At 39.7% G+C, this 24322-nt stretch overlaps 1 protein-coding gene across 4 annotated transcripts in view; it reads left to right on the top strand.

Moving 5' to 3' along the window:
- clcn1a (chloride channel, voltage-sensitive 1a) overlaps positions 1-24322 on the top strand; it is a 48288-nt gene that overhangs the window by 10475 nt on the left and 13491 nt on the right. For 3 of the 4 annotated variants that reach the window (XM_021322265.2, XM_021322264.2, XM_036145534.1), the window contains exons 2-18: positions 38-302; positions 386-517; positions 740-868; positions 2318-2451; positions 2546-2623; positions 2753-2831; positions 3463-3588; positions 3909-3993; positions 5746-5847; positions 6059-6143; positions 9080-9235; positions 14998-15067; positions 15977-16087; positions 18766-18979; positions 19720-19853; positions 20084-20175; positions 23755-23847. In XM_021322265.2, the coding sequence (XP_021177940.2) occupies positions 38-302; positions 386-517; positions 740-868; positions 2318-2451; positions 2546-2623; positions 2753-2831; positions 3463-3588; positions 3909-3993; positions 5746-5847; positions 6059-6143; positions 9080-9235; positions 14998-15067; positions 15977-16087; positions 18766-18979; positions 19720-19853; positions 20084-20175; positions 23755-23847 (2085 nt within the window). The remainder of the gene's footprint in view (positions 1-37; positions 303-385; positions 518-739; positions 869-2317; positions 2452-2545; positions 2624-2752; positions 2832-3462; positions 3589-3908; positions 3994-5745; positions 5848-6058; positions 6144-9079; positions 9236-14997; positions 15068-15976; positions 16088-18765; positions 18980-19719; positions 19854-20083; positions 20176-23754; positions 23848-24322) is intronic. The other variant, XM_036145535.1, reaches the window with a different exon arrangement.

Below are 24322 nucleotides of genomic sequence, written 5' to 3'. Positions count from 1 at the left end.
TGCTTTGTTCTGATGGAATGGTCTCCTTACATCGCAGCTCTATGGAGAGTACCAGGAGCACCACGGCGGCTCGGGCAGAAGGGAGGCCACGCGGCTGCTGACCGAGAGGCAGATCAAGAAACACGGAAACCATCATCAAAGCCGTGGCAGGACACGACACGGTCGCCATCAGCATGGCAACCACAGCAGGCAAAAGAAGAGGTTTCAGCCCAATAGGGAGAATGAGGCCGGGGATGAGCAAATGGCTGAAAAAGAATTTACCTCCTCAATGAGGAAAATGCGCTCCTACTCCAAATGCAGAGGTGAGCAGCAACATTTAGATATATGCAAGTGAAGACACGGGAGGATGCTGTCCGTTTGATGCCATTCTGCTTGGTTTACTCAGACTGCATAGCACGGGTGCAGCGGTTCCTGGTGACGAGGCTGGGAGAGGACTGGATCTTCCTGGTTCTACTGGGAATCACCATGGCGCTGGTCAGCTGGACCATGGACTATGCCAGTGCAAAAAGCCTGCAAGGTATAACCAAACTGATGGACACAACTCCGAAATTCATGTTTTCTGTTGAAACGCTAAAAGTGTCCCCTCCATTGTTTTCCGTAACGCTTTCAGTCCTTCATTTTCCACTCTCTAGCAACACATTCATTCCATTTTTGGTTGTCATAGTTTTGTGTCTTTCCTTCATCCAATTTCCACATTTTCACGGTTTCTTTCTCCTTCTCCCAATTCCACTTTCTTTAGCCTATAAATGGATTTATAAGGAGCTGAGGGGGAACATCCCCCTGCAGTACCTGGCCTGGGTTTCCTATCCCTTGATATTTATCCTCTTCTCCTCCCTCTTCTGTCACCTGGTTTCTCCTCAAGCGATCGGTCTGTACCAACTCCTTCCTCATGCCTTTAGCCCCGTGCTTCTCTGTGCAAACCTGCATGTCTTGGAGAATACCTGCTTGCTCTTACTTTAAAATAACGTGCGATCTCAATCAGTCTGAGACGCACAACTGTTAGGATGTGTATTACCACGCCCGAGTCCTGTTCTGACAGATCCACCAGGGCTTGTACCGGCTAAACCAATATGGTGCGATACCGATGTTACTTTACTCGACTTCAAGTTTGGTTGCTCAGGTTAATTGTTTGGAAAACGAGTTTTACATTTCAAAATTTTTGTGTCTATTTCATACCTATGCACACTATTTTGTGACCTGCCCTGCATTACACCGATATAAGGGGAAATACAGATTTAAATAGACGGTGCTCCAGCATCGTCTTCTTACTCATCTGATAACTCTGGCAAAGACAATTTGTTCAACGGTTAAACCAAGCTGCCAAAGATGTTTTGAAATCTTTGTAAGGTATCCATTTTTTGTCAACAAAAAGGGAACTCAGAGAGAATTGTACTTTATTCAATGGATTGATCCCTAAATACAAAAGAATAAATGTATAAAATAGGACAGTGCCATTATGTCAAAAGCGAGAAAGCCTGTCCTGACGAGGTAGAAAACGTAAATTATACCCTCCTTATCCCAATGCATTGTGCATTATACAAAATGAGGGCACATCAAAAGCAACACGCATTTATCAAAGACGCGGAAGCAATTAATGATTCACAAAATATCTCTTGCATTTATCTAATAAGCAAACACATGTAGAAAGATAAAAAAAAAAGTAGCAACAGCTTTTTGATACAAGGCCAAATTAAACACCATCTAATAGATGTAATTTATTTTTTTATCCCGGCAACAGATGTAACAAATAACCCTTGGTTGGATTTGAATTTTATAAGGATCAAAAGAAAACCAAATTCCAACTTCTTGATTTCACAGAACATTGAGCTTTTATGTTGTCCATAAACCAATTCCTGAAATAAATATTTTTTTCTTTCATCAGATATTTTGAGAACGAGATTAAGGGGGGGTTTCTAATTTATAATGACTTTGACTTTGCTGGTGAAGATTATCAGCCATCAAGGTCATGATTATTCCAAAAAAACAAAAAACAAAGCAACTGGACTATTTTCCGAAGTTTGAAAAATTCCCAAAAAGCCCAAAAAGTCCAGTTTTTGGGCAATAATATAAAGCTTGGAACTCCACTCTACTTCAGACATTTGAATTGAGAAAGATTTCTGGATGGGAAGGGAAATGTCTTCAAACGTCGGAAAAAAGTCCTGTTGTTTTGTTTTTTAACTTTTTTTGGAGTGACTGACTTCGAACAAGAATGCTATCCAAACAATTTTCCACCACATCACGGAAAGTTAAACATATGGTTTGAACTCAGCAGCTCACTTTCCTCATCTGTTTACCCACCCTTACCTTTTATTCCAAGGTTCTGGTATCCCAGAGCTGAAGACCATCTTGAGAGGGGTTGTTCTTAAGGAGTATTTGACTCTAAAGGCCTTCATTGCAAAGGTCATCGGCCTAACTGCAGCTCTGGGCAGTGGGATGCCTGTGGGAAAAGAGGTAGGTGAAGAAGTAAAATAGTCATTACCCTTACCCCATTGCTTTCTTTTCTTCTACTGATGGTCATTTTTCAGTATTCCTGTTGTTTACCCAGGGTCCTTTTGTTCACATTGCAAGCATCTGTGCGGCGGTTCTGAGCCGCTTCATGTCCTTTTTTTCGGGAGTTTATCAGGTAAGCTAAAGTCAGGAAACTGGATTTCCCATGTAGCTTTTCGCTGTAACTAAAACAAATGTATTCAATAGAAATGTCTTGCAGTTTTCCCTTATTTCAATTATCTCTCCTCACTCTGTGGATCAGTAGAATCCCTACTGTTATACAGACATCCTGACAGTGGGCTGTGCTGTCGGGGTGGGCTGCTGCTTTGGGACTCCACTTGGAGGTATGCAACCATTTTCATTTTCCTGGTCCTGTTTTCTTGTTTGTTTGCTATTGAGCCAACTTTGCCTGAAATGCATTCATCCAGGGTCCCTCTACCGCTCTGAAGCATAGAAATGTAATTGTTAATGCAAGTGTTTTTCAGCACTGTATGATAATGGAAAAAAGAAAACAGAGTTTGGAAAAGTAGTGGTATCATCTAAATGTATTTGATATCTATTTTTCACAGAAGATAAAAATCTAGATTTCAATCAGGATTTTTTACAGAGGCCTTTACCATAAAAACATGGACTTTTTTTTACCACAGTGTCAGCTTTTCCTCATCTAGCACTTCGGCTCACACGACGCTGTGCTTTTTAAACCGCAGGGTCTACTCTTCTGTGTCTGTTAGTTTATCAGTCTGCTTAATGCTTTTTATGTCTAAGGCCTGACTACAGTAGAAATAATTTGCCAGTACTGTAAAAATAGGCCAGAATGTTAAAGAAAGAAAATCCTGTAATGTAGGATTTTTAAATGACAAATGTTTAAAATAGTCTAAAATGTGTATCTTCAGTTTTTAGACATGTTTATGAGATAATGAAAAGGTAAAGTGGATTCATGTGATATTTAGTACATTTGCTCTTTTTGTCCAACAGGTGTGCTGTTCAGCATTGAAGTAACCTCCACATACTTTGCTGTGAGGAACTACTGGAGGGGATACTTTGCTGCTACATTTAGTGCCTTCATCTTTAGAGTGTTATCTGTATTTAACAAGGATGCAGGTATGGATGGGAGAGAAAGTCTTGCATGTTTTTGCACTGTGTGAATTTGCTAATTAACAACTCTTACACCAGGGGGCGACATTTCTCTTCTCGCCACAACTAAACTAACTAGCAAGTCTTTCCTGTGACTCAGTGTTATGTATGGCCTGAAACGTTTTCCCCCTCTGTCACCTTTTAGCAGCAGGGAATTTTATCTAATATATTTGGTGTTGTATTCCAACAATAGCTTTGCAGCAGGGGTGAAATACAGGTTTTACTTTGTCAACAGAAAAATGAAAATTTCTGCATTAATCTGATTTACTTTTTTATATGTTTTCTAGTAACCATCACAGCTCTGTTCAGGACAAACTTCAGGATGGATTTCCCTTTTGATCTCCAGGAGCTTCCTGCGTTCGCCATCATCGGGTGTGTAGTTGAAGACAGAATAAGGTTATATAAGGCAGCATTTTGAATGCATCCATATTTTAATCAAATAATCTGATTTAAAGGATCCAAACTTCTAAGGTTAAGGGAATATCAACTATTAGCTCAAAATTTATCTAAGGAATCAGGAAAGATGCAGAACACATGTTACATTTTTACCGCCCTATTTTATTTAAACATCAACAAAGAGGCTTCTTCTAAGCAAATCAGCTTATGTAGGGTCTTTGTCACACATATTTGAGCTTACATCTCTTGGGTTATTTATCAAGCTGCTCATCATGGCAGGTGGATGGTTAGACTGCATTGCATTAAGTTAATATTCAACATTGGTTCAAATGTGAACTTTTGCACTAAGGGCTTGTTCATTAAGGAGGAGGGTATCACAGATAAGTTGGATCATGGTGACCTAACGGGACAGTTTCCTGTCCGGTGATGTGAAAGCGCTCCAGGGAGTGGTGAGCCCAGTCTGCCAGTTGACCTGAGGGGTCAATGATCACTTACGATAAGCGCTGTTATTCCAAACACTACATTTCCAGCGGCATTGAGGTGGATGGTGCAGGCTTGTATTTTATCTCCCACCGTTATTCTGACATGCAGTCAGGCCAGCTCGCCCTCTCTGTTTTCCATGAACAACCATATTTTACTTGAGGATTTAAAGGTGCAATAAGTAAGAAATTTACTGTAAAATCAATCTAAAACCTTCCAATTTGTCACCTGGGGTGGAAGTAACATTCCATATAAACAATTGGTCATCTCCATCAACAATAGTCAAGTTTCTCTCCTTCCAAACCTAGTGGTACGATCCGGAACTACTTTGGCGCAGTGTGTGGCCTGTGTTTACTTCCTGGTTCCTCAGCCAATCATATGAGAGTTCCCAGGGATCCCAAAAATGAGCGCAGCATTTGATATTTTATTTTGGCAAAAGAGCCAGTAAAAGAAGCGGACCAGAAATAAAACAGAATACAACATCATATACCTACCCTGTGGAAATAAAAATTCTGTGAAGTTTCACACTGTTGAGAAATGAATATTGGGGAGTGGTAGCCTAATGGTTAGAGCAGTGCATTGCGCTCTGAGAAGGTTGCAAGTACCTGGTTCGATCCCCAAACCTGCACTCTCGGTCCCTAAGTAACCCCAGATTGCTTCCCGGGCGCTGCACAGTGGCAGCCTACTGCTCCCCAAGGGCATGGGTTAAAATGCAGAGGTGAATTTCTCCATTGTGAGATCAATGATGTTCAATTATTATTATTAAATGACTTTTCTCCATGAAGGCGTTGCATGTATGTGTTACAGTAGGTGTCAGTATTACTTATTGCTCCTTTAACTATACCACTGTAAATTAGCTGTCAAAAAATTAGCCCAAGAGCACTATGTTTTTAACCCATTTAATGATTTAAAGTCCTTCTTCAGTTAGTTTTCACATAGCTACATGCTGTCAGTCCTAAAGAGTTACTAGATTGCCTTCACATACATAAAATAACCACTGTTTTTATGATGTATATATACCCACCGTCTCTTTATCAAGTTACAATTTACTTTGAACCTAAATCAAAAAACGACTTAATTTTTTAAATACAGTCTAGTGTAACGTTATTTATAAACCTTTTAACTACCTTTCTCTCAATATTTCAGCTCTTTTAGGATGCAGGAGGTTTTAACTAGCGGTTTATAATGCTTCAAGAGGGTGCTGCAGATCAGTGGCTGCTGTAACGTCACGTTCCTTTGTCTCTGCAGGATTGCCTGTGGATTTCTTGGGGCCTTCTTTGTCTATCTCAACAGACAGGTGGTGCTGTTCATGAGACGACCAAACGCAATGACCCGCTTCCTGATTAAACAGTGAGTCTCTGTTATGGAGGAAAACATTTATATTTAACATAAATGTTAACATTTAACATTTAACATGTACATAGAAATTAAAATGGAACTCAAATTTACTTAACTACTCATAATATTTTGTGCTTTAATAGTTCTTCATGATCTTATTAAAATTACTCCTTGTGTCTTTATGTGATCAATAACAGCTGTTTTTCTGTTTTTACTCCTCCAGCCGACTGATCTTTCCAGCTATAGTCACGCTGGTCATTGCCACCTTGACCTTTCCACCAGGGTTTGGACAGTTTATGGCCGGAGAGGTCAGAGTGCAAATTTCATCATCTTAATCTGTCTATTTTTTTAAAATAACAACTTTTAATGTTTGTTTTGTTCCATGGTTGCAACTGCCAGTAGTTTACATAAATATATATATATATACATATATATATAGGTATGATGATAACCGAGCCTAAGCCGCTCCAACATCACAGGGTTTTTCCAGTGACCAAACTGAAGTTTAAACATTTATTTTCCTGCCACGAATCCCGGTCTTGTTCAAATTTTCTAAAATAGGGAACAAGAGACGAATACTAAACTGTGGTCGGGCAGACAAAATACGACAACCTAATGCATTAATGCAGCAACAGAAAATAACCGGGTCTTTCCAGTTGAGTCTTTAAACAGTTGCAAATTACAATGCCTTACAAATCTATTCACGCCCCCACACACCTTTTCACATTTTGTCACATCAGAACCACAAGCTCAGTAAGTAGACATGTTCTTTGAAAGCCTCAGAGATTTGTTTAAGAGCATTAATGGGAGAAAAAAAAAAACAGTTTCATGGAACCCAGTAACACAGCAGGCATGTCAGAAATAAAGCTTCACCTAAACTTAGAAGCCTGGCAAAGAAAATATCAATCAGAAAATCAGCAAGCAAACACATGGTGACTCTGGAGAAGCTGCAGACGCCCCCAGCTCAGGCAGAAGTCTCTCTCAGCAATTCAAGTATTAGTTGTGCACACTACATATCTGGCTTGTACGCAGTACAGACAAAGATTAAGCTATTCTTGAAAGAAAGTCCTAGCAAAACATTTGTAGTTTGCTACGAGCAATGTAGGGTGCCATTGCAAAGATGAGGAAGAACCTTCTGAGATCAGAAGAGATCCAAACCGAACTTTGTTCAGCTGCGTGCAAGATGCTTTCTGTGGTGGATCAGAAACAGTGATTTTGCCCCTGAACACATCAACCTAACAGTGGAATATGGTGCCATCTTTATGCTGCACGGACAGTTTTCATTAGCAGGGACTAGTCCTAATTAATGTATAGAAGGAATTAAGTACCAGTGAATCCTGGAAGAAATTCTGTTTGAGGCTGTAAAAGACACGACACTGAGGCTGAAGTTTGCCTTCCAGTTAAAAATTACCCCAAAAATGTTGTTGTGTTTTTACCGAAGAATGCCATCAGACATGAGTTTGTTTGAGCTACGGTGGCCAGCAAAAGCTTTCAAATATTCAACAATACTTTTTGCGTGTGAAACAAACATCTATTACACCAAATAACAGCAAACTTCAGCATCCTAAAGTCAGCCCTGTGTCGAGACACATTGTGCTGCAATTCCAGCTGCGAGCGGCTTTGGATCAGTATATATGAGCTCTCCACATCTCGCTGCTTGGATTTTTACCCAGTCCTCAAAAGCAAAGCTGCTCCAGCTCCTTCATGTTGGATGGTTTCCACTTGCTAAATGAAATCTTCAAGTCTAACCACAGATTCTCAATTGGATTAAGGTCTGTGCTTTGACTAGGCCGTTTCAACACATTTATATGTTTCCCACTAAACCACTCGAGTGTTGCTGCAGCAGTATGCTTCGTCATTGTCCAGCTGGAAGTTGAAGTTGTCTTGCTTGGAGAGCAAGACAACATGTCACAGGTCATGTGACACTTAGGTTGCCAATGCATCTTGTCTCATTTCACTTCACCTACTTAGACCAATTTGTGCTGATCTATCACATACAATAGATTCAAAAAAACTTAAATTACAGGTTGGAAAGCAACAAAATAAGTAAAACGCCAAGGGGGTTGGCCACTTTTGTAAGGCTCTGTACTTTTCAACTATCAATGGGCAAACATTTCATTCTGTAAAGATTTAAAACTGACATATCTTTTTAAAACTTTTTGCCGTAATTGCTGTGAAAAGCGGTTCTATAAAGAGCTGCCTCACCGAGGATGACTATAAATCCAACCAGGCTTTTCAGATTTATGTTCTAAAAGTATTGAAAAGCATGCACCCTTTTCCTTGAAAGGAACAGAAATGTAAGTATTTGTCAGGAATATAGCGGCTATCAAAGAAATTTCATATGTACAGTAAAGTTATGCATAAGATCATTTGAATAGTGCAAGTATATGTAATAGCAGGATGGATTTTAGCAGTGAACGGATGGTGCAGATAGTACGGTTACTCAGTGCAGTAGAGTTCACAGCGTCCATGTAAAGTGACTCATTTTGTAGGTATTATTGGGTGTTAGCAGTCTTATGACATGTGAAACGAAGCTCAATTTGACCCCGACACAAGTAGGAAGTCAAAAGTAGAAGAATCAAAATGACACTGGTGTTGCTTTTCTCCTCCTGCAGAGGCATTATGCAGAATCAGGCACTATGGTTTCATGGCTCTGAGCAAATTCAGAGACATCTATGCAAATGAGGTGCAAAATGGTTGAAGTGAATTAGTCATTCATGAATCATCCAAAGGGAATGACTCATTTGGACATGGCCAGCTATACCCGTCTGCTTCCTGAATTACTTCCTGCCTGTTTATTCTATTTGACTTCTCTTCACTTGCATCTTAATCTAAAATCTTTGTAATAGTGTTTTTCTCTCATTCTCAGTTTAGGAAGCGTCATTCTGTATCAAGCTGCTCTCCCTTTTTCCTTCTCTTATTGAGTCCAACAATAGTTCGATCTTAATCTATTCCTCTGTCCCGTTCCTCTGCTGTCCCACCTTTAATGTTTCTCCTGTACCTTCCTCACTTTTAAACTATATCTCGTTATGCCTTCTTTTTTTGCATCTTACTGCCGCTTTCACTTTTCCTTTGTCGTTTTGTATGTCGGTGACTTTGTCTTTAAATCTCCCATCTGTTTCTTGAAGTTTGCTCCTTCTCTTTCAGACTTTTAACCATTTTGCACTCCACTTTTCCCACTGACTGATGTCCCTCTGTGATCTTTACTTTTTCTTCCCCGCTTTTTCTCATCCCCCTTCTCCAGCTAATGCCCAGGGAGTGCATCAGCTCTTTGTTTGATAACTTTACGTGGACGAAGATTTCGGGTTCTCCCTATCCGGCCGGCCTGGGCCGCTCTGCTGCCTGGCTGCACGCTGATGTCAGTGTCTTTATCATCCTGCTGCTTTTCTTCATCATGAAGGTACATGCCTGTCGGGAAACGGTGTGCTTGTGTGTTTGAGTATGATGTTTGCTGTGTTTGATATTTAAGCGGGTTTCATTGTGTTATAGTGGCTGGATACAAATTTCTGCTTGCTTTGCATCACCCTCCTTGGGTGTGACTGAGAATGCTTGTGTGTGGGGCCGGTACCACTCTACGTCAGCATTTTCATCATCCTGCTCTTCATTGGGGACGATGGTTGCGGGTCACTTGTGTATGTGTGTGTGCTTGTGTGCGTTTGTCTTCTACATTTTCTTCTTGTGCAAGGTCAACAGCGCCGGCAAGCTTCCAGTACCTCTGGGTAATTTATGTTTTCTTAGAAGCACGCATGCACACACTCTTTGTAACCCGAGCACGACGTTAAGTTGACAGTGAATCAGCAAAATCCTTTTCCAACTGTATACATTGACCTAAATACATTCCTGTGAAGTTTAGACTGCATTTTACCAGTCTGAGGTTTCTGGAGATCAGGTTGGTAGCCCAAGAGTAACCAGGAGAGAGACACAGACATTATTTGTATGAGAGCCAAGGCTTTAGACTTAAGTCATAATCTGACAAATTATTATTATTATTAGCTTGCCAATCAAAACAATCTAATATGCCATTTTTGCCGTCTGTTGCACAATAACAGATTGCAAAGTATTCACAATAAGGAGGTTAAAAAATTGTTTTCTATGGGAGCTGCAGCCCTCTTAAAACTAACCAATCCATGGCCCTCGGTCCACAGGGCATGGATTTGAGTTTTGTTCCTGCTTTCCCTCTCCTCTGTCCCTCTAGTTCTGGGGGTATCACCATATCTATTGGTTGTCCCACATGCTATTCATTCTGGCACGGCCAGTGTCCATGCTTGTTCCTTCATGTTTATGAGAAGAAGGGGAAGGTCTTGGTAGAAAGTAATAAGACCAGAGTGGATTTGGGAGATTTTTAAGACGCGGTCCCCCTGAAGAGCGGAAGAATGAGGTAAACCTGTCTTGCGCATGTGCGGGTATTCAAAAAGCTACTTGGGTAAACTTCTGGAAAAATTGCCGACCTTATAGATGCCTCTGTCCAAAGTGCTGTACGTAGCGACAATAAATATACATACAAAATAACAACTACACAACACAAAATGAGAATAGTTAAAAATCATTAAGTTAAAATACTAAAAACTCTAAAAGAAAAATGATGAAAGAATGATAAAATAATCTGCTCGACTTTAGTTAAAAGCCAATGCAAACAGATGGGTTTTTAACAAAGACTTAAAAATGCAAAGCAGCTGGGCTGTTCTAATATTCAAAGGAAGACAGTTCCAGAGTCTCGGCACAGCCACAGCAAATGCTCCGCCCCCTCTAGTTTTTCAGCTGTGATCTTGGCACAACCAAAGCCAGTTGATTCTATTTCTGGTCCACCTCTCTCTTACTGGCTTTCATGTTTGCAGGCTGCTGCTCTTTTGCCAAAATAGAATCCCAAATGCTGTCCTTTGTGTTGGGAACCCTGGGCACTCTCATATGATTGGCACAGGAACCAGGAAGCAAACATGGGCTACCCTCTAAACCGAAGTAGTTCCAGACTATACCTCTAGGTTTGAAAGATGAAAAAACTGACTAAGACATTGTTGATGGAGAGGACAGATTATTTTATAGGGAATTTTACTTCCATCCCAGGTGACAAATGAGAATGATTGTGGCTTACTTTACAGTAAATATCTTACTTATAGTACCTTTAATATTCTACTTCAGCACTTCAGGTAACTAGTTTAGGAAATCTACTATAATGGTCTTTTAATGAGTTAGATAAAGCTTGCATTGCATTATCCTTAGTTTCTAAAGATACAGTACGTCTGTATTTATCTGCTGTATTGAGATTTTTTATGCTGATCACTTTACCAAAGTGTTTAGCAAATGCTCACACTAGCATGTATAATTGCTATATTAAATGACTTTGATAATTGATAATTCAGCAGATTACACATTTCAATACGGTTCCTGGGAAACTTGTTTGGATACACTGCCGCAGCAGCCAATTCCTTCTAAGTCTCACTGTGAATGTTGTTTTCAAGGGTGGAAAAACACTTAGATTATCAGTGAAATCCCAGATTTGTTAGATCAGCAGTATAATCCTTACAGCCTGTACATTTGAAAACGCTTTGCTTGGGATCCTGATTCAGTACGTATCAAATCAGGACATCCCTGGTTTAAACTCCCATAGTATCTTTCTCCATTGGTGTTCATTAATTTCCCTTAGTTTAAAAAAAAAACTTGAACTGTAACACTCATCTTATAGGGTACCATCTGTCTAAGGATTTGTGACATTGATGGAAGAGTGTTTGCTGATTGACACGTCTTTGTGTGGAATCTGTGAGTTGCATGTGTTTCTGCCTGATTGATTTTGGCAGTTGGGATTAAAAGAGACAAAAAAAAATTCACATTCTTCTCTGTCATCAGCATGAGCGACCGTGTGAGAGACATGCCAATGAGTTTTTATCTTTTTCCATAGTAATTAAATTCTCAAACCATAATGAGAGATGACACATAGAACTGTATTCTGAACTGGTGAAAGGGTAATGCTATGTTTCCCAAAACTCGATTCAAATGACAGTGGTGGAGCACAGCAGGTGTGTGGGGAGGGATTCTGGTAACCCACAGATGCTTTCAGCCAAATGCCAAAAAAAAATCCCCAGCTAGTATGAAGGTGGTTATTATCTCTGATGTGGTTGAGAACAAAGCATATTATTAGAAAAGTACATTTGAAATTGCATTCAAATTAAGTCAATATTGTTTTGAAACAATGTAATTGACATTTCAAACCAAAATTTAGCATAAGTCAGCCTTATTTGCTCGCTCTACATTCCCTTTTCCACCCATTCACTCATAAGCAGCTCAGATTCAGCTGGTAAGGATGCAGCATCTGGAACTTCTCCGGGGCAGATGTGCACTAAGTGCCTTGCTCAAGCATACGCAGAGTGATTGAATCTCCTCCCCCACCACATGTACCAAGCACTACTACACAAACTCCACCACTGAAACTTATCAAGTCAATTTGTTTTTAATTCAGTTGTTATAAAAATTAAAAAGAAGCTCAAAGCTGTATTGGTACTGTACACCCTTGTGGCTATGCAACGTGACATAAAGAAAGTTAAGGAGGTGGTATTAAAAAAACTCAATATAGTTTTTTTTCTTGTTATTTCTGATGTGGGGTTGTCTCTTTTGTTTCCATCTGATTCTGATATTGACAATTGAGCTTTATAAAACCTTCTGAATGAATGCTGACTTACATGTTAATATGTGAATTTGGATGCTACAGTCAAACACTTTAAACTGTGCTATAAAAAGTAGCTAACTATTGTATTATGTTTGTTTGTGTACGACATTTAATTAACAAGACAATTCAAAGTGCCGTACATGAACATAATATGAGAAAACAAAACATACAAAAGAAAGCATGTTGCAGTGGAATTGTAGCCGTAGGTCTGGAGGGCTCATACACTGATAACAAGTCTGTCATGTGTTTAGGTGCTAAGCTATTGAGGAACTTATAGACTAACAGGAGTGTTTTAAAGTATATTCTATGAGACACAGGGAGCCAGTGTAAGGACTTTAGAATTGGGGTGATGGTCTCTATTTTCTTAGTCTTAGTGAGGACACGGCCAGCAGTGTTCTGGATCAGCTGCAGCTGTCTGGTCCACTTTTTAGGCAGACCTGTAAAAACACCGTTGCAGTAATCAATTCGACTAAAGATAAATGCATGGATTAGTTTTTTCAGATCCTGGAAATGTTCTTCAGGTGATAGGAGGCCGACCTTGTAATGGTCTTTAGATGCCTTTGGAGGTTCAGGTCCATCACTACACCCAGATGTTGTGCCTGATCAGTGGTTACTAGCTGAAACTGTCTGCTAACTCTTGAACGCTCCTCTATTGGTCCATAAAGGAACACTTCAATTTTGTTTTTCAATCAAATGAAGAAAACCAGAGGGAGCATGTAGATATTGAATAGGAGAGGACCCAAGATGGACACTTAGGGAAACCAGCATGTCATTTTTGTTGTCTCTGATATTATGTTACCTACTGTTACCATGTTACCACAAAAAAGTTCCTGTCCTTTAAGTGGGATGTAAACCAGTCAAGTGCTGTACCACAAAGGCCGACCCAGTTTTCCAGGTGCTCGGACAGAATGGAGTGATCAACAGTGTTGAATGAGATCCAATAATACCAGCACTGTGGTTCTTCCACTGTCATTTCTATGGATGTCATTAAACAGCTTGACAAGGGTGGTCTCTATACTGTGGTGAGCACGGAAACCTGAATGGAAAACATCAAAGCAGCTGGACAGGTCTGAAAACGGATCGTCTTTCTAAGTATTTCATATTGTCAGCACACCATCAACCAAACAACCTTCCCCGGTCTCTTTCCCTCTTCCCTCCTCACCATGAGTCGCACTTGCATGTCTGAGTACTTTACTCGAGAGGAGGAAAGCGGAGGAGCGAGCAGACGGCAGCCCCCCGATTAGCCTCCCTGTATGGACTCAAACATTAGGCAGGCACCGCAGAAGCTGCGGAGCACGAATACCCAATATTCTACTTGAAACTAACTTCACAGCGGTCACTAAAAAGGGGGGCTGATATGTCCGAGGGTGCTCAAAAATGCATGAAGGTTCCACGTACTCCCAAATGACGAGAGAATCACAGAAAAGACCACAACATTGTCATTGCCTGTAAGTTTATTTCATTTCTAAATGCTGTCAAATGTAAGGAAGGTGTGTTTGTAAATCTGGTTTGACTAACTGAAGCTAAACCGCTGCCAGAGGCAGGATTTTCCTGTCACTGTCACTTGTTCCCAGCTGCATATGCCTGTGTCGTAGCAGTGCTGCAGCAGCGGGCTCTCCGCTCCAATACCACGGTGGAGCTGGCTCCCACTTCAAAAAGTGCTGCCACAGCCAGCTCCCCACTGCAAAACGGCCTAGGTGGCTATTTATTTTGGTCCCACAGTGTGGGGTCACTGCGTCATCAAGTTAAAGCCCTTGGTCAGCTTGGCCTCGTCTGTCCGACATACTGCAACACGTCCACTAACCATAGAACGATAACAATGGATTTTTAACGGAGTGTTGGGGGTGGTTTGCGTTTGACCCATTTCCAAATATGGCTGTAGCCAATCAGAGTGAAGTCAACTAGGTAGAGCCACATATCATTACTGCACCCAACTCTTTTACTCAGGAGGGACATTTGGTCAGACAAAACAACAAAGCTGACATTGTTTTTTTATGAAATTCTTTGGAGAATTTACATATGCAGCAATATTAACTACATGAAATGGCTTATACAGCAACTCCATGGCACCTTTAAGAACATATTTAATTGTTGAAACAGCTCTTTCATTATTATTAATGATAAAGGAGAGGTTTGAGATGAGCCTGTAGTTCTTCAGTAGGAGTTTGTTCAAATTGTTCTTTTTCAACAGTGGTATGATAATTGCTGTTTTTTTGGACCTGGGGGAAAACACCTGACAAAAAGGAAGTGTTTATTATTTGAGTCAAATCTGATGTTATGACAGGCAAAACTTTCTTAAAGAAAGTTGTGTATAAAACTTTGAAACAGCAGAAGGAGGAACTTAGTTGGCACATGATTTCTTCTAGATTTTTGTAGTTCATTTGGACATTTAGTCAAAATCAGTTCTAGTTGGAGACAACTTTGGTACTGAACTTGATACAGATGTATTAGCTGATCATCAGTTCTCTTGACTGAAGAGTATTGCATCTCGTTTTTACATGCAGTTCTGGATGTCTGCTGTGGCCACAACCATGCCCATTCCATCTGGAGCCTTCATGCCTGTCTTCATACTCGGTGAGCAAAAACAACATGTGGCTATTATTTGGAGGAGTGGCTATTTCCCTTTCCTCTAAAACAACCAGCATTAACTTATCTTCCCAAACATATATTTTTCACCATTTTCACCATTGCCACCATTGCCACCAAATAACTAATCACATGTAAAAAAAAAAAAACATGTATTATGAGTGAGGTTGGCAGCAGGCTATAATAGATAGATAGACAGACAGACAGACAGACAAGCAGGTTCTGTATGCTTGTTTGTTGTTTCTTGTATCCTTCAAGCTAAGCTTTTTTATCCTTTCTGTAAGGCATGTACATGGATTCAACATTGCACTCTTCAACTTTAAATTGGGTGCGAATTTGAAATATATCAAAAGCTGTTTTTCAAGATTGCTTGTGGGTAGAAATACATTATTGGGTCAGGAAGCCTGAAGTGAAGAACTTTGAAGTGGTAATTTCTAAATGCTGTCTCTACATTAAAGTTACTACACTTTCTCACTGTAATGCTGTATTCTGACATGGCTCTGTGACCTAGTTTAAGAAACTTTATCTTCTTCTCTAAAGCTTTCTTTGCTGGCAATTTTATGAAGACATACAACCACTTTTCATCCGATTACCTTTAAGAGTAAGTGTGTGAGAGGAAGGTTTGATGGGGCTGTGTTGGTCCTGTAATGGACTGGTATGCTCTCCTGGGTGTACCCTGACTTTCAACCCATCACTACTGGAGATAAGCTCAAGCCCACCCACCCCCATCCCTGCACCTCTCTCCCATTTGGGACACTGAGCAGAATGAAGTGCACATGGAAAGTGGATGAATTAATGGATGGTTAATTCATATACATATTATGGCACTAGATGTTTCCTTTTTGAGTGCATGCTGTTGAATATGTATTCACTTTCACTATTTACTCCCTGTTGTAGGAGCTGCATTTGGCAGACTGGTTGGGGAAGTCATGGCGACCCTGTTTCCTCACGGAATTGTATTTGATGGCATTCTGTACCGCATCATTCCTGGAGGTTATGCAGTCATTGGTTAGTCTTTCATCTGTTGTCTCATGTAAATTTGCTCTGTTTTGTGTTATTGTTTTTTATGCTTGATGATCTTTCAAGTGCATCAGCATTATCAACTCTTATTGGTTTTGCACCATTACAATCCATATCCATGACGTTTTGCTGTCAAAATGTCCATTTCCTATCTTCTTGTTTAGTATCTCATGACGGATTTTTTTCATCACTGCATCCTGCCAACTTCTTCCATCCAATGATTTGAAAAGATGTCAAGTGTCTCTTCCTTGTCAATGTCTTATACAGCTCTTGTCAAACACTCTGGTCCTCCAGTGTTGTGTAAAAGCAGGTTGGTTTGGCTATAAATAACCATAAGTGCCAAAGGCAACTATAGAAAAGTCTGTATTTTGAATCAAAATGACCAAGTCAGCACACTACCTGATTATCAGGAATAATCAAGAAGCCATAGTAGCTCTGATAGCTAATGAAAAATAGCAATTTAAACAAGTTCAAACAATCAGTTCACAATGCAAAGTAGAAGGGAAAATAGAAACACTATTTAAATAAGATATTGTTTCCAAAATGGATTCTTGATGTTGTGTTAACTAGCCATCAAAGTGACTGATTGACTGAAGTGATGGACTAAGATGGTGTTGAAAAATGGATATAAACTCAGGCTCCATCCGCGTACATCTATTGGGTAAGACTCTTTAGCCAAAGTGAAAGTATGTCAGAGGTCTGAATAGTGCAGTCAGTAAGGAAGGAGGTAGGACAAGGAGCCTGTATGCTTCCTCTCTCAGCTAATTTAGCACGGGAACTTCATGATATCCCTTACCGGCACCAAGGAGCTTTAAGGAATTCCACAATTCTTTGCATGACACAACGTATAAGCACAGCCCACCTCACGGAAAATAACAAAAAATGGCCGGAAAGCAGAGCGCTTGCACATTGTAGTTCATTTTCGGAAGGCTGTAGCCCCAGATTTGACTCTTATCTTCCATTTGCGTTTCCGTCACATAATGACGTCGAAGTTAAAGGCTGTTCCGAAATGGGCACAGCAGTCCAAATCTCCTTTCCTACCCACGTTCGTGCTCTTGCTGTTGACCCCATGAAAGGTCAAGGAGCAGGAGCTTGGAGCTATAATTAAAGGTATTCGGATGGAACCTCAAAATTTGGTGGATGGACAGCCGGTGTGATGACGTCACATGTAGAGTCCGACATGTACCTTTCACGCCCACTAATACTAATGTAAATGCTTGTATGAGCGCTGGCGGCATACTATAGCCGATCACTACACGAATAGAACAAGCTAAATTGCAAGCACAGCCGAACTAATTATTTGCTGTCGTCTTAGAATTAGCATTAGCCCCTGAGATAATGGAGACAAAATTTAGCACATTTATAAAGACATCTTATGCAGGTTATGCAGGAACACGCTCACGTTGCTGAACTACCATTGATTGAGATAAGTTTTGAATCACCAGAGCAAGCTTCAGCTCAAGCCTGCTCCAGCCCAACACAGTTTAAGCATCAAAACAAAGTAAAACCGAATTAAATAAAAAATATTTAAATAGTTTTATCTTGAATTAATTTTCAATGCCAAGACAACCCCCACTTAGTGTAAACTGCTCTGATGAACAAGAGAAAGTCCTTTGTTTTCAGCAGGTCTGATGAGCAGAGAGGTGGTGGTTGTGCTCAGTGTAGCAGCTGAGGCAGGTGTCAGGAATGTGGTTTCAGCATGCTACTCTTCAGGCAGTTGGAAAAAATCCCTTTGCCAACATAACTGGGGATGCTGTCTCTTCTTGGGGAATCTATGATCAGATTCTTTCTGCAGCAGCTCAGACAGCTGGTTGTATTTTCAGCCAGTGTACTGTCATTATATACAATGACAGCAGACCATGTTTTACCTTATATCCAAGGTTTCTTCTAAGATGCAGTCTTTTACTCGGCTAACGAGATCAAGAGATTCACACATGTCCTCCCCAATGCAGCATGTGGAGATCTGAGGGCATGAGAAAACAAATGCTGCTCCAGACAAAATTTTGTTGCTCTATGACATCACGTGGATTCCAGCTCTGAGACTCCTTCTTCCTGTGAGCTGTCATAAAAATGGGTAATACCGTGCATTCTGGGATTCAGAGTTTTTGCCAGTCTCTTTCGTTCTCTGTGTGTAGTTAACTCCTAGTTTCCTCCCATGGCTGGGTCCAACACTAGTCATCACTAGTTGTCAGGTAATGCTTACCTCCCCCAACCCTCAACATCCCCACCGCTCCCACCCCTTATTTCATCATGCTTTCCTTTAGAACTTCTGTTTGCTTTGCTATAACAGCTTAAATGTCAGTGTAGGTTCACTCTGCTGTCCTCACCTCAGCCGTTGACCCAGAAACGTGGCCTCCCCTCAGTCTCCCTCCTGCTGTCCTGCAAAGGCCAGCTCTCCTTTTTGTTTGTCGGTCTCTCTAACCATGCTTCTTCTGATCTCTTTTTCGATCTCTGCGCTGTCTGCTCAAAAGCCTTCCTGTACTTTTATACTATTATTTCCTATCTTAATTGCAATCACATCTCTTCCTCTCTGTCCCCTTAAGTCCCCTCCTTTACTTTCCATTATATTCTCAGTTAACCTTTCTGTACATTTTCTTCTTCCCATTACTGTTAATTTGCCTTGTATCCAACATTTCCTTCATTTCCCTATCTCATGTATCTGGCAGGAGCAGCAGCATTGACCGGAGCGGTGACTCATACCGTGTCTACGGCCGTTATCTGCTTTGAGCTGACGGGCCAGATCTCCCACATCCTGCCCATGATGGTGGCTGTGATCCTGGCCAACATGGTGGCCCAGGGCCTGCAACCCTCTCTGTATGACTCTATCATCCAGGTCAAGAAGCTGCCATACCTGCCGGAGCTTGGCTTTGGACACATGAGGTTTTTGTTGATTGCATATGCATGAAATGTATCTAAAACTTCTGTCATGGTTTTACGGGATCTTGAAGCTGAGTTTGATACACTGGAAAAGGGGATGTTATTGTCTGGAAAATTTGGTTTAGATCTTACTTGATTTACTTGTCATTGGATAATTATTACCCTTAGAAAATGAGGATCATATGTGGTGTTCCTCAGTGATCAGTTCTTGAGCAAACTTTATTTAACATCTACATGCTCATCTTATGTTTGATTATTAAGTATAACAAAATGTTATATCAAATGTATGCTGATGACACTTGCCGATTAAAAACACGTGTTTCAAAGCACTTCACAAAAAAGTCAATTCAATGAAATCATACAGACAAATTTCAAGAAAAGTCCATATTTTCCAACCGATCATGGTTAACAAACAATGCAGTCAAGTTCAGTTTATTATTCAAATTGATGAAAATGTTTTCTAAGGAGTTCCCAGGATCAAACCTGAACAAGGGGAGGTGGTATTTTGTTTATAAGCTCCACATATTTGGAGCTAACTCCCTGAAATGTTATTATGTGCAACGACTGTTAGCTAAAAATCGCTTACTGCAGCTTCTTCATACAGGCTAAATATTATTTTTATTAGATAACCTTTATCATGACTTAGCAATGGATTTGTTTGCAGTTTCCAGAGTATAGATTTTTTTATGTTATGCTTAAGTGTTTTTGTATTATCTTGAATGCATCTTTCTCCACCCCTGCAGCCAATACAACATCTTTGTAGAGGATATCATGGTGAGAAAGGTGAAGTTCATATCCTCCCAGTCTACATATAGAGAAGTAAAACACCTGCTGGACTCCTCATCACTCAAAACTATCCCTTTGGTTGACTCAACAGGTATGTTTATCATGGATATATGTAAGACAGCTGAAATTGAACACAAATGGTTGAAAATACAAACATTAGATACAACAAAATTAAATTATATTACAAACTAGGAAACATTTATAATTTGTTAAAAATGGGCTTGAGTAAAATGATCAACGTTAGCCTCAAAAACCCAAAGGCAATTGAATTAGACTGAATTATTTGCTGTAGTTCAAATGGTTATTTTTTCCTCTATCTAGATTCTATGATCCTGTTGGGCAGCATTGACCGTGTGGAGCTTCTGGCTCTCTGTGATTGGTGGTTGTCTCCAGAAAGAAGGCTTTTGATGGAGGTGAGGACAATTAAATCTGAGTCATTCCTTTTAGTTTGTTTAGCATTTCTTTGACATTGTCAAATTAACATATAAGAATATTAGTTTTCCTTTTCACATCTCTTTGCCTTCAGATAATGGTCAGCAGAATCAGGGAAAGTTGCAGTATGCTCTCCATGTGAACACGCTGATGCTGTAGGAAGCCCATCATCATTTGTGAATAATCTGAAGTGCCCTTTAACGGCCCATTAAATTGGATGGGAAATGTTTGCTCCATAAAAGAGAAACAGGATAGGTTGCATAAAACATGTGCCGACGCATAATTGCTGGTACAATAATTGGCCTAATAATTAGTCTGTTTTGCAGAAGAGGTTATGTTAGATTTAAATCATGACTATCGGTAATTGAGACTGTTCGTCTGTTTCATGTTCTTAGATGAGGCTGTTTTTGATTCTCATTCCACTGAGTGACACAAAACAAGCAATAAAAACAAAGTCGGTTCATTTAATCAAGGAAATCCATCCATCCATTTTCCGTCACGCTTGTCCCTTCTGGGATCTGGAGGGGTGCTGGTGCCTGTCTCCAGCTATCAATGGGCAAGAGGCGAGAGGCGGGGTACACCCTGGACAGGTCAGCAGTCTGTCGCTGGGCTAATCAATGAAATCTTATTTATAAAAATACGTTTTAGCAATCTAGATGGAGCTCAAAATGCTTTAACTGTCTGGAGTAATAGAACAGTTCTTCTAGATAAAATATTTTAAATTATATATATGAGGAAATCCAGACCACTGATCTTAAAACATGAAAGCTACTAACCATACATGGAGGATTCCAACCCAAATCAAGTATCCACAAGCTATACACTAAGCCCACAGAAGGAGGTAGAGGCCTAGTGAGCCACCGTTGAAGATGAAACATCAAAGCTCCAAGAATATATCAGAAAGATGGCACCAAGGGATGAAGCGCTCAGTGAATGTCTCAGATAATGGAAGCTGGAAGAGAAGGAAATGAGGGAACCGTCGTGGGAGGAAAACCCCTTCTTGGGATTTATCACTAACAGATAGTTGAAGTGGCTGATATAACCAAATCCTATCTTGCCCTAGGGACATTTAGAGCTATATGCTCAGATGAGGAACAAAAGCCCTGATGTTGTGGTGAACAATTGAAAGATCAATCAGGTAAATTGGAGCAAGGCCATGGATGGTCTTGAAAACAAACAGCAGGACCTTAAAGTCTACAAAATATGTTAAAATGGAGAAGATTGAGTTAAAACAGACATAGAAAATTTAATAAAGTGTTAGTTTTAGATAATATTTGGTCACTTGTTGCCTGATATTGTTTGTGGAAGCATTAATGGCTTCACAAATTGTAGCCAGGTGTAGTTGCTGAAGTTTTGCAACCAAGTAGTAAAATAAGCATTTTAAATAATTCATCTCAATTCATTCAAGGAAAATTAAATGTTGTTGTAACTCATGTTACAACATGAGTTACAATAACATTTTCCTTAAAGAGTTTTTTTAGATGCTGATGGCTGCAGGCAGGAAGAATCTCCTGTGGCACTCTGTCGTACAGCGGCTCTGGAGAAGCCTCTGACTGAAGACACCCAGTGAAAATGATACTCTGGTCTGTCAGATCATGTTCCATGCAGTTCTTTTATGAAGAATCCTTCTTTGTAAAACATAAATAAATAAATGGGTTTGTTAGCTAATTTCAGTTCAGGGAAATGCCATCTCAGGAAATCCAAAGGCTAAATAAAGTTAAATAGGACTTCTCTCACTTGATGAAAAAGAGTACATGTGATCCTCAATAAACTGATCATTCTTGCAAAAGTTTATTTAATTCAATAATTCAGAGTGAAACTCAGAAAAAAATCATTGCGCACAGTGATATATATTATAAGCATTTGTTTCTTTAAGGATGATGATTATGGTATGCCCCCAATGAAAACCAATATTTAGTTCTCATAAAAAAACAGAATATTATTTAATAGCATTAAAAAAGTATTTTTGATACATAATTATTGGCTCAATGGAAGTATGCCCATGTGCTAAATAGTAGATTCCTTTTAACTTATAGTTAAGCCTAAAATTGTTAATTAGACTTTTTTGATTTAACCAAAAAGTTGGTTTCTGGTAGAAAGTGGAGAAACAATCTATTTTATTTTTATAAATGTCTTTCGTTTTAATTGCATTTTACTTAAGCAATTTCAGAATTTGTTCATAATCTTCTTAATAATCAAGGGATAATCAAATATTGGTATTAAGCCCTTCTTATAATTGCTGTCCAGCTTTTTGCGTGTTTACATGGGTACTTTAACTATTTATCTTTAGGCCCCTCCATAAAGTTCTTCTTTGAGTCAAGACTCTTGCTTCGCTCTCCTCGAGGTTAATATTACCTCCAGTAAGGAGTATTACCTCCTTTCTCAGGAGGCATTGTTGGGTCTAGTTTCTCTCGTCTTCTTCTTGGCAATAGCCCACAGATTCTATTTGGGTTTAGGTCAGGACAGTTTCAACAAGCATAATTATACTATTGTCCCTAAACCAGGCACTGGAACAGTTGGGAGTGTAGGGAAGATGGAATTTAGATGGACTTGATAAAAAACAGTGAACTAACAGAAGCAGATGATTGATGTAACTGATGTAACTTTAGCAACTTGGCTTTTGCTCCTCTGCCTTCCTTTTCCAAACTCTTTCTTAATTTCTAAATACAAAGGAAGATATTACTTTTACCTGAAGAGAGTCCGGTCAGCCACTGGCATCAATCCAGTACGTTTTTCTCCCTATGTCAGGCTTCGGGCATCGTCTCTGGTTCGGGAGCGAGCTAAAACGAGCATTACAACAGTTACTGCCCAGGTCCCGGGTGTGTTTACACATTGGGCTGTTGATTATGTGCTTATACAGTGACTATGTTAGAGGCCAGCTTCTTTGGCAATAAGATTTTGCCACTTAACCCCCTTGTGTAGGGCATAAGTGACTGTTTGTTGGACAACTGTTACGTCAGCAGCCTTCCCGGCGATTGTGCATGCTATAACATGGCATTAGAGGAAGCAGGGGGGTCCAACTCTAGTTCTCCAGAGATACTAACTTGCAACTTTTACTTGCATTCCTTTCCTAACTCACCTGAATAAAATGAGAGGCTTGTTACAAGGACTCTGAATTAGCTGCTGGTGAATGAGTGGATTCAGGTGTGTAGGAGAAGCGAGACATCTCAATGTTGTAGGAAATTAGCTCTCGAGGACTGCACTCAGGCACCCATAGTGTAAAGTGTGTAATGCTTTACTCTTTCTTAATGAAAATAGCTTCAGATATTGTTCATCTCCTGTGGGTTGCTTCTAACTCCCAAGGATCTGGTGTACACCATGTTTACATTTGTTAAATTGTCAAAAATTAAGTCAAGTGTCTGAAGAAATGTTATAATAGGTCTTTTTCCTCGAATGCTGCATACAAAGAGATGAAGTGTGGCTCAAGACTTGCACAGTTCTGTGTATCCTGTGTATATGTAGATTCTTCATTGTCAGATGTAACAACCTTAATGTGTATTTATTAAGCAACAATGTCCAGCTGCGTTAAAATGTCTCCCTGTGTCTTTATGTGAGCTCAGGGTCCAAGCCTACAGGAGCAGACTCAGTGTCCGAAAAGCAGCTGGGAGTCCTTCGCCTTTGTAGATGAGGAAGAAGACGAAGAAAGAGAAAAGGTGAGACAATAATTTGCTTTATTTATTTATTTATTTATTTATTTATTTATTTATTTATTTATTTATTTATTTATTTATTTTTCTGTTCAAAAAAATAAATAAAAACAAATCTATTAAATGATTCAGACTAAAATAGTTGCTTGAATTTTACTTTAAACAATTTTAACAGCAAAGGTTTGAACATTAAGAATAGAATATGTTCCCTAAAGTGTGAATGATTAATAATTACACTGTGTAATATAAAGAGAAAGCTATATTAGGAGAGATTTTAATTCCCATCCATGATATTCTCAATGTGGAAAGACTTTATAAATATAATCCATGTCATATTACCCTGGAATGATCACTTTATACTGACTCTTCAGTCGATATTTCTTTCCAATTTCTTACTATATTTAAATATATGAAAGCTGCGGTTTGGAAATAAATTAGTTGTTTTGTTGGAAACAACAACAAAAAATTGGGTATAGGTCTT

Source organism: Fundulus heteroclitus, chromosome 13, assembly GCF_011125445.2.
Source record: "Fundulus heteroclitus isolate FHET01 chromosome 13, MU-UCD_Fhet_4.1, whole genome shotgun sequence".
Taxonomy (NCBI): Eukaryota; Metazoa; Chordata; class Actinopteri; order Cyprinodontiformes; family Fundulidae; genus Fundulus; species Fundulus heteroclitus.
The sequence above is the reverse complement of the archived record's forward strand: the minus strand, read 5'-3'. Positions and strand labels throughout refer to the sequence as shown.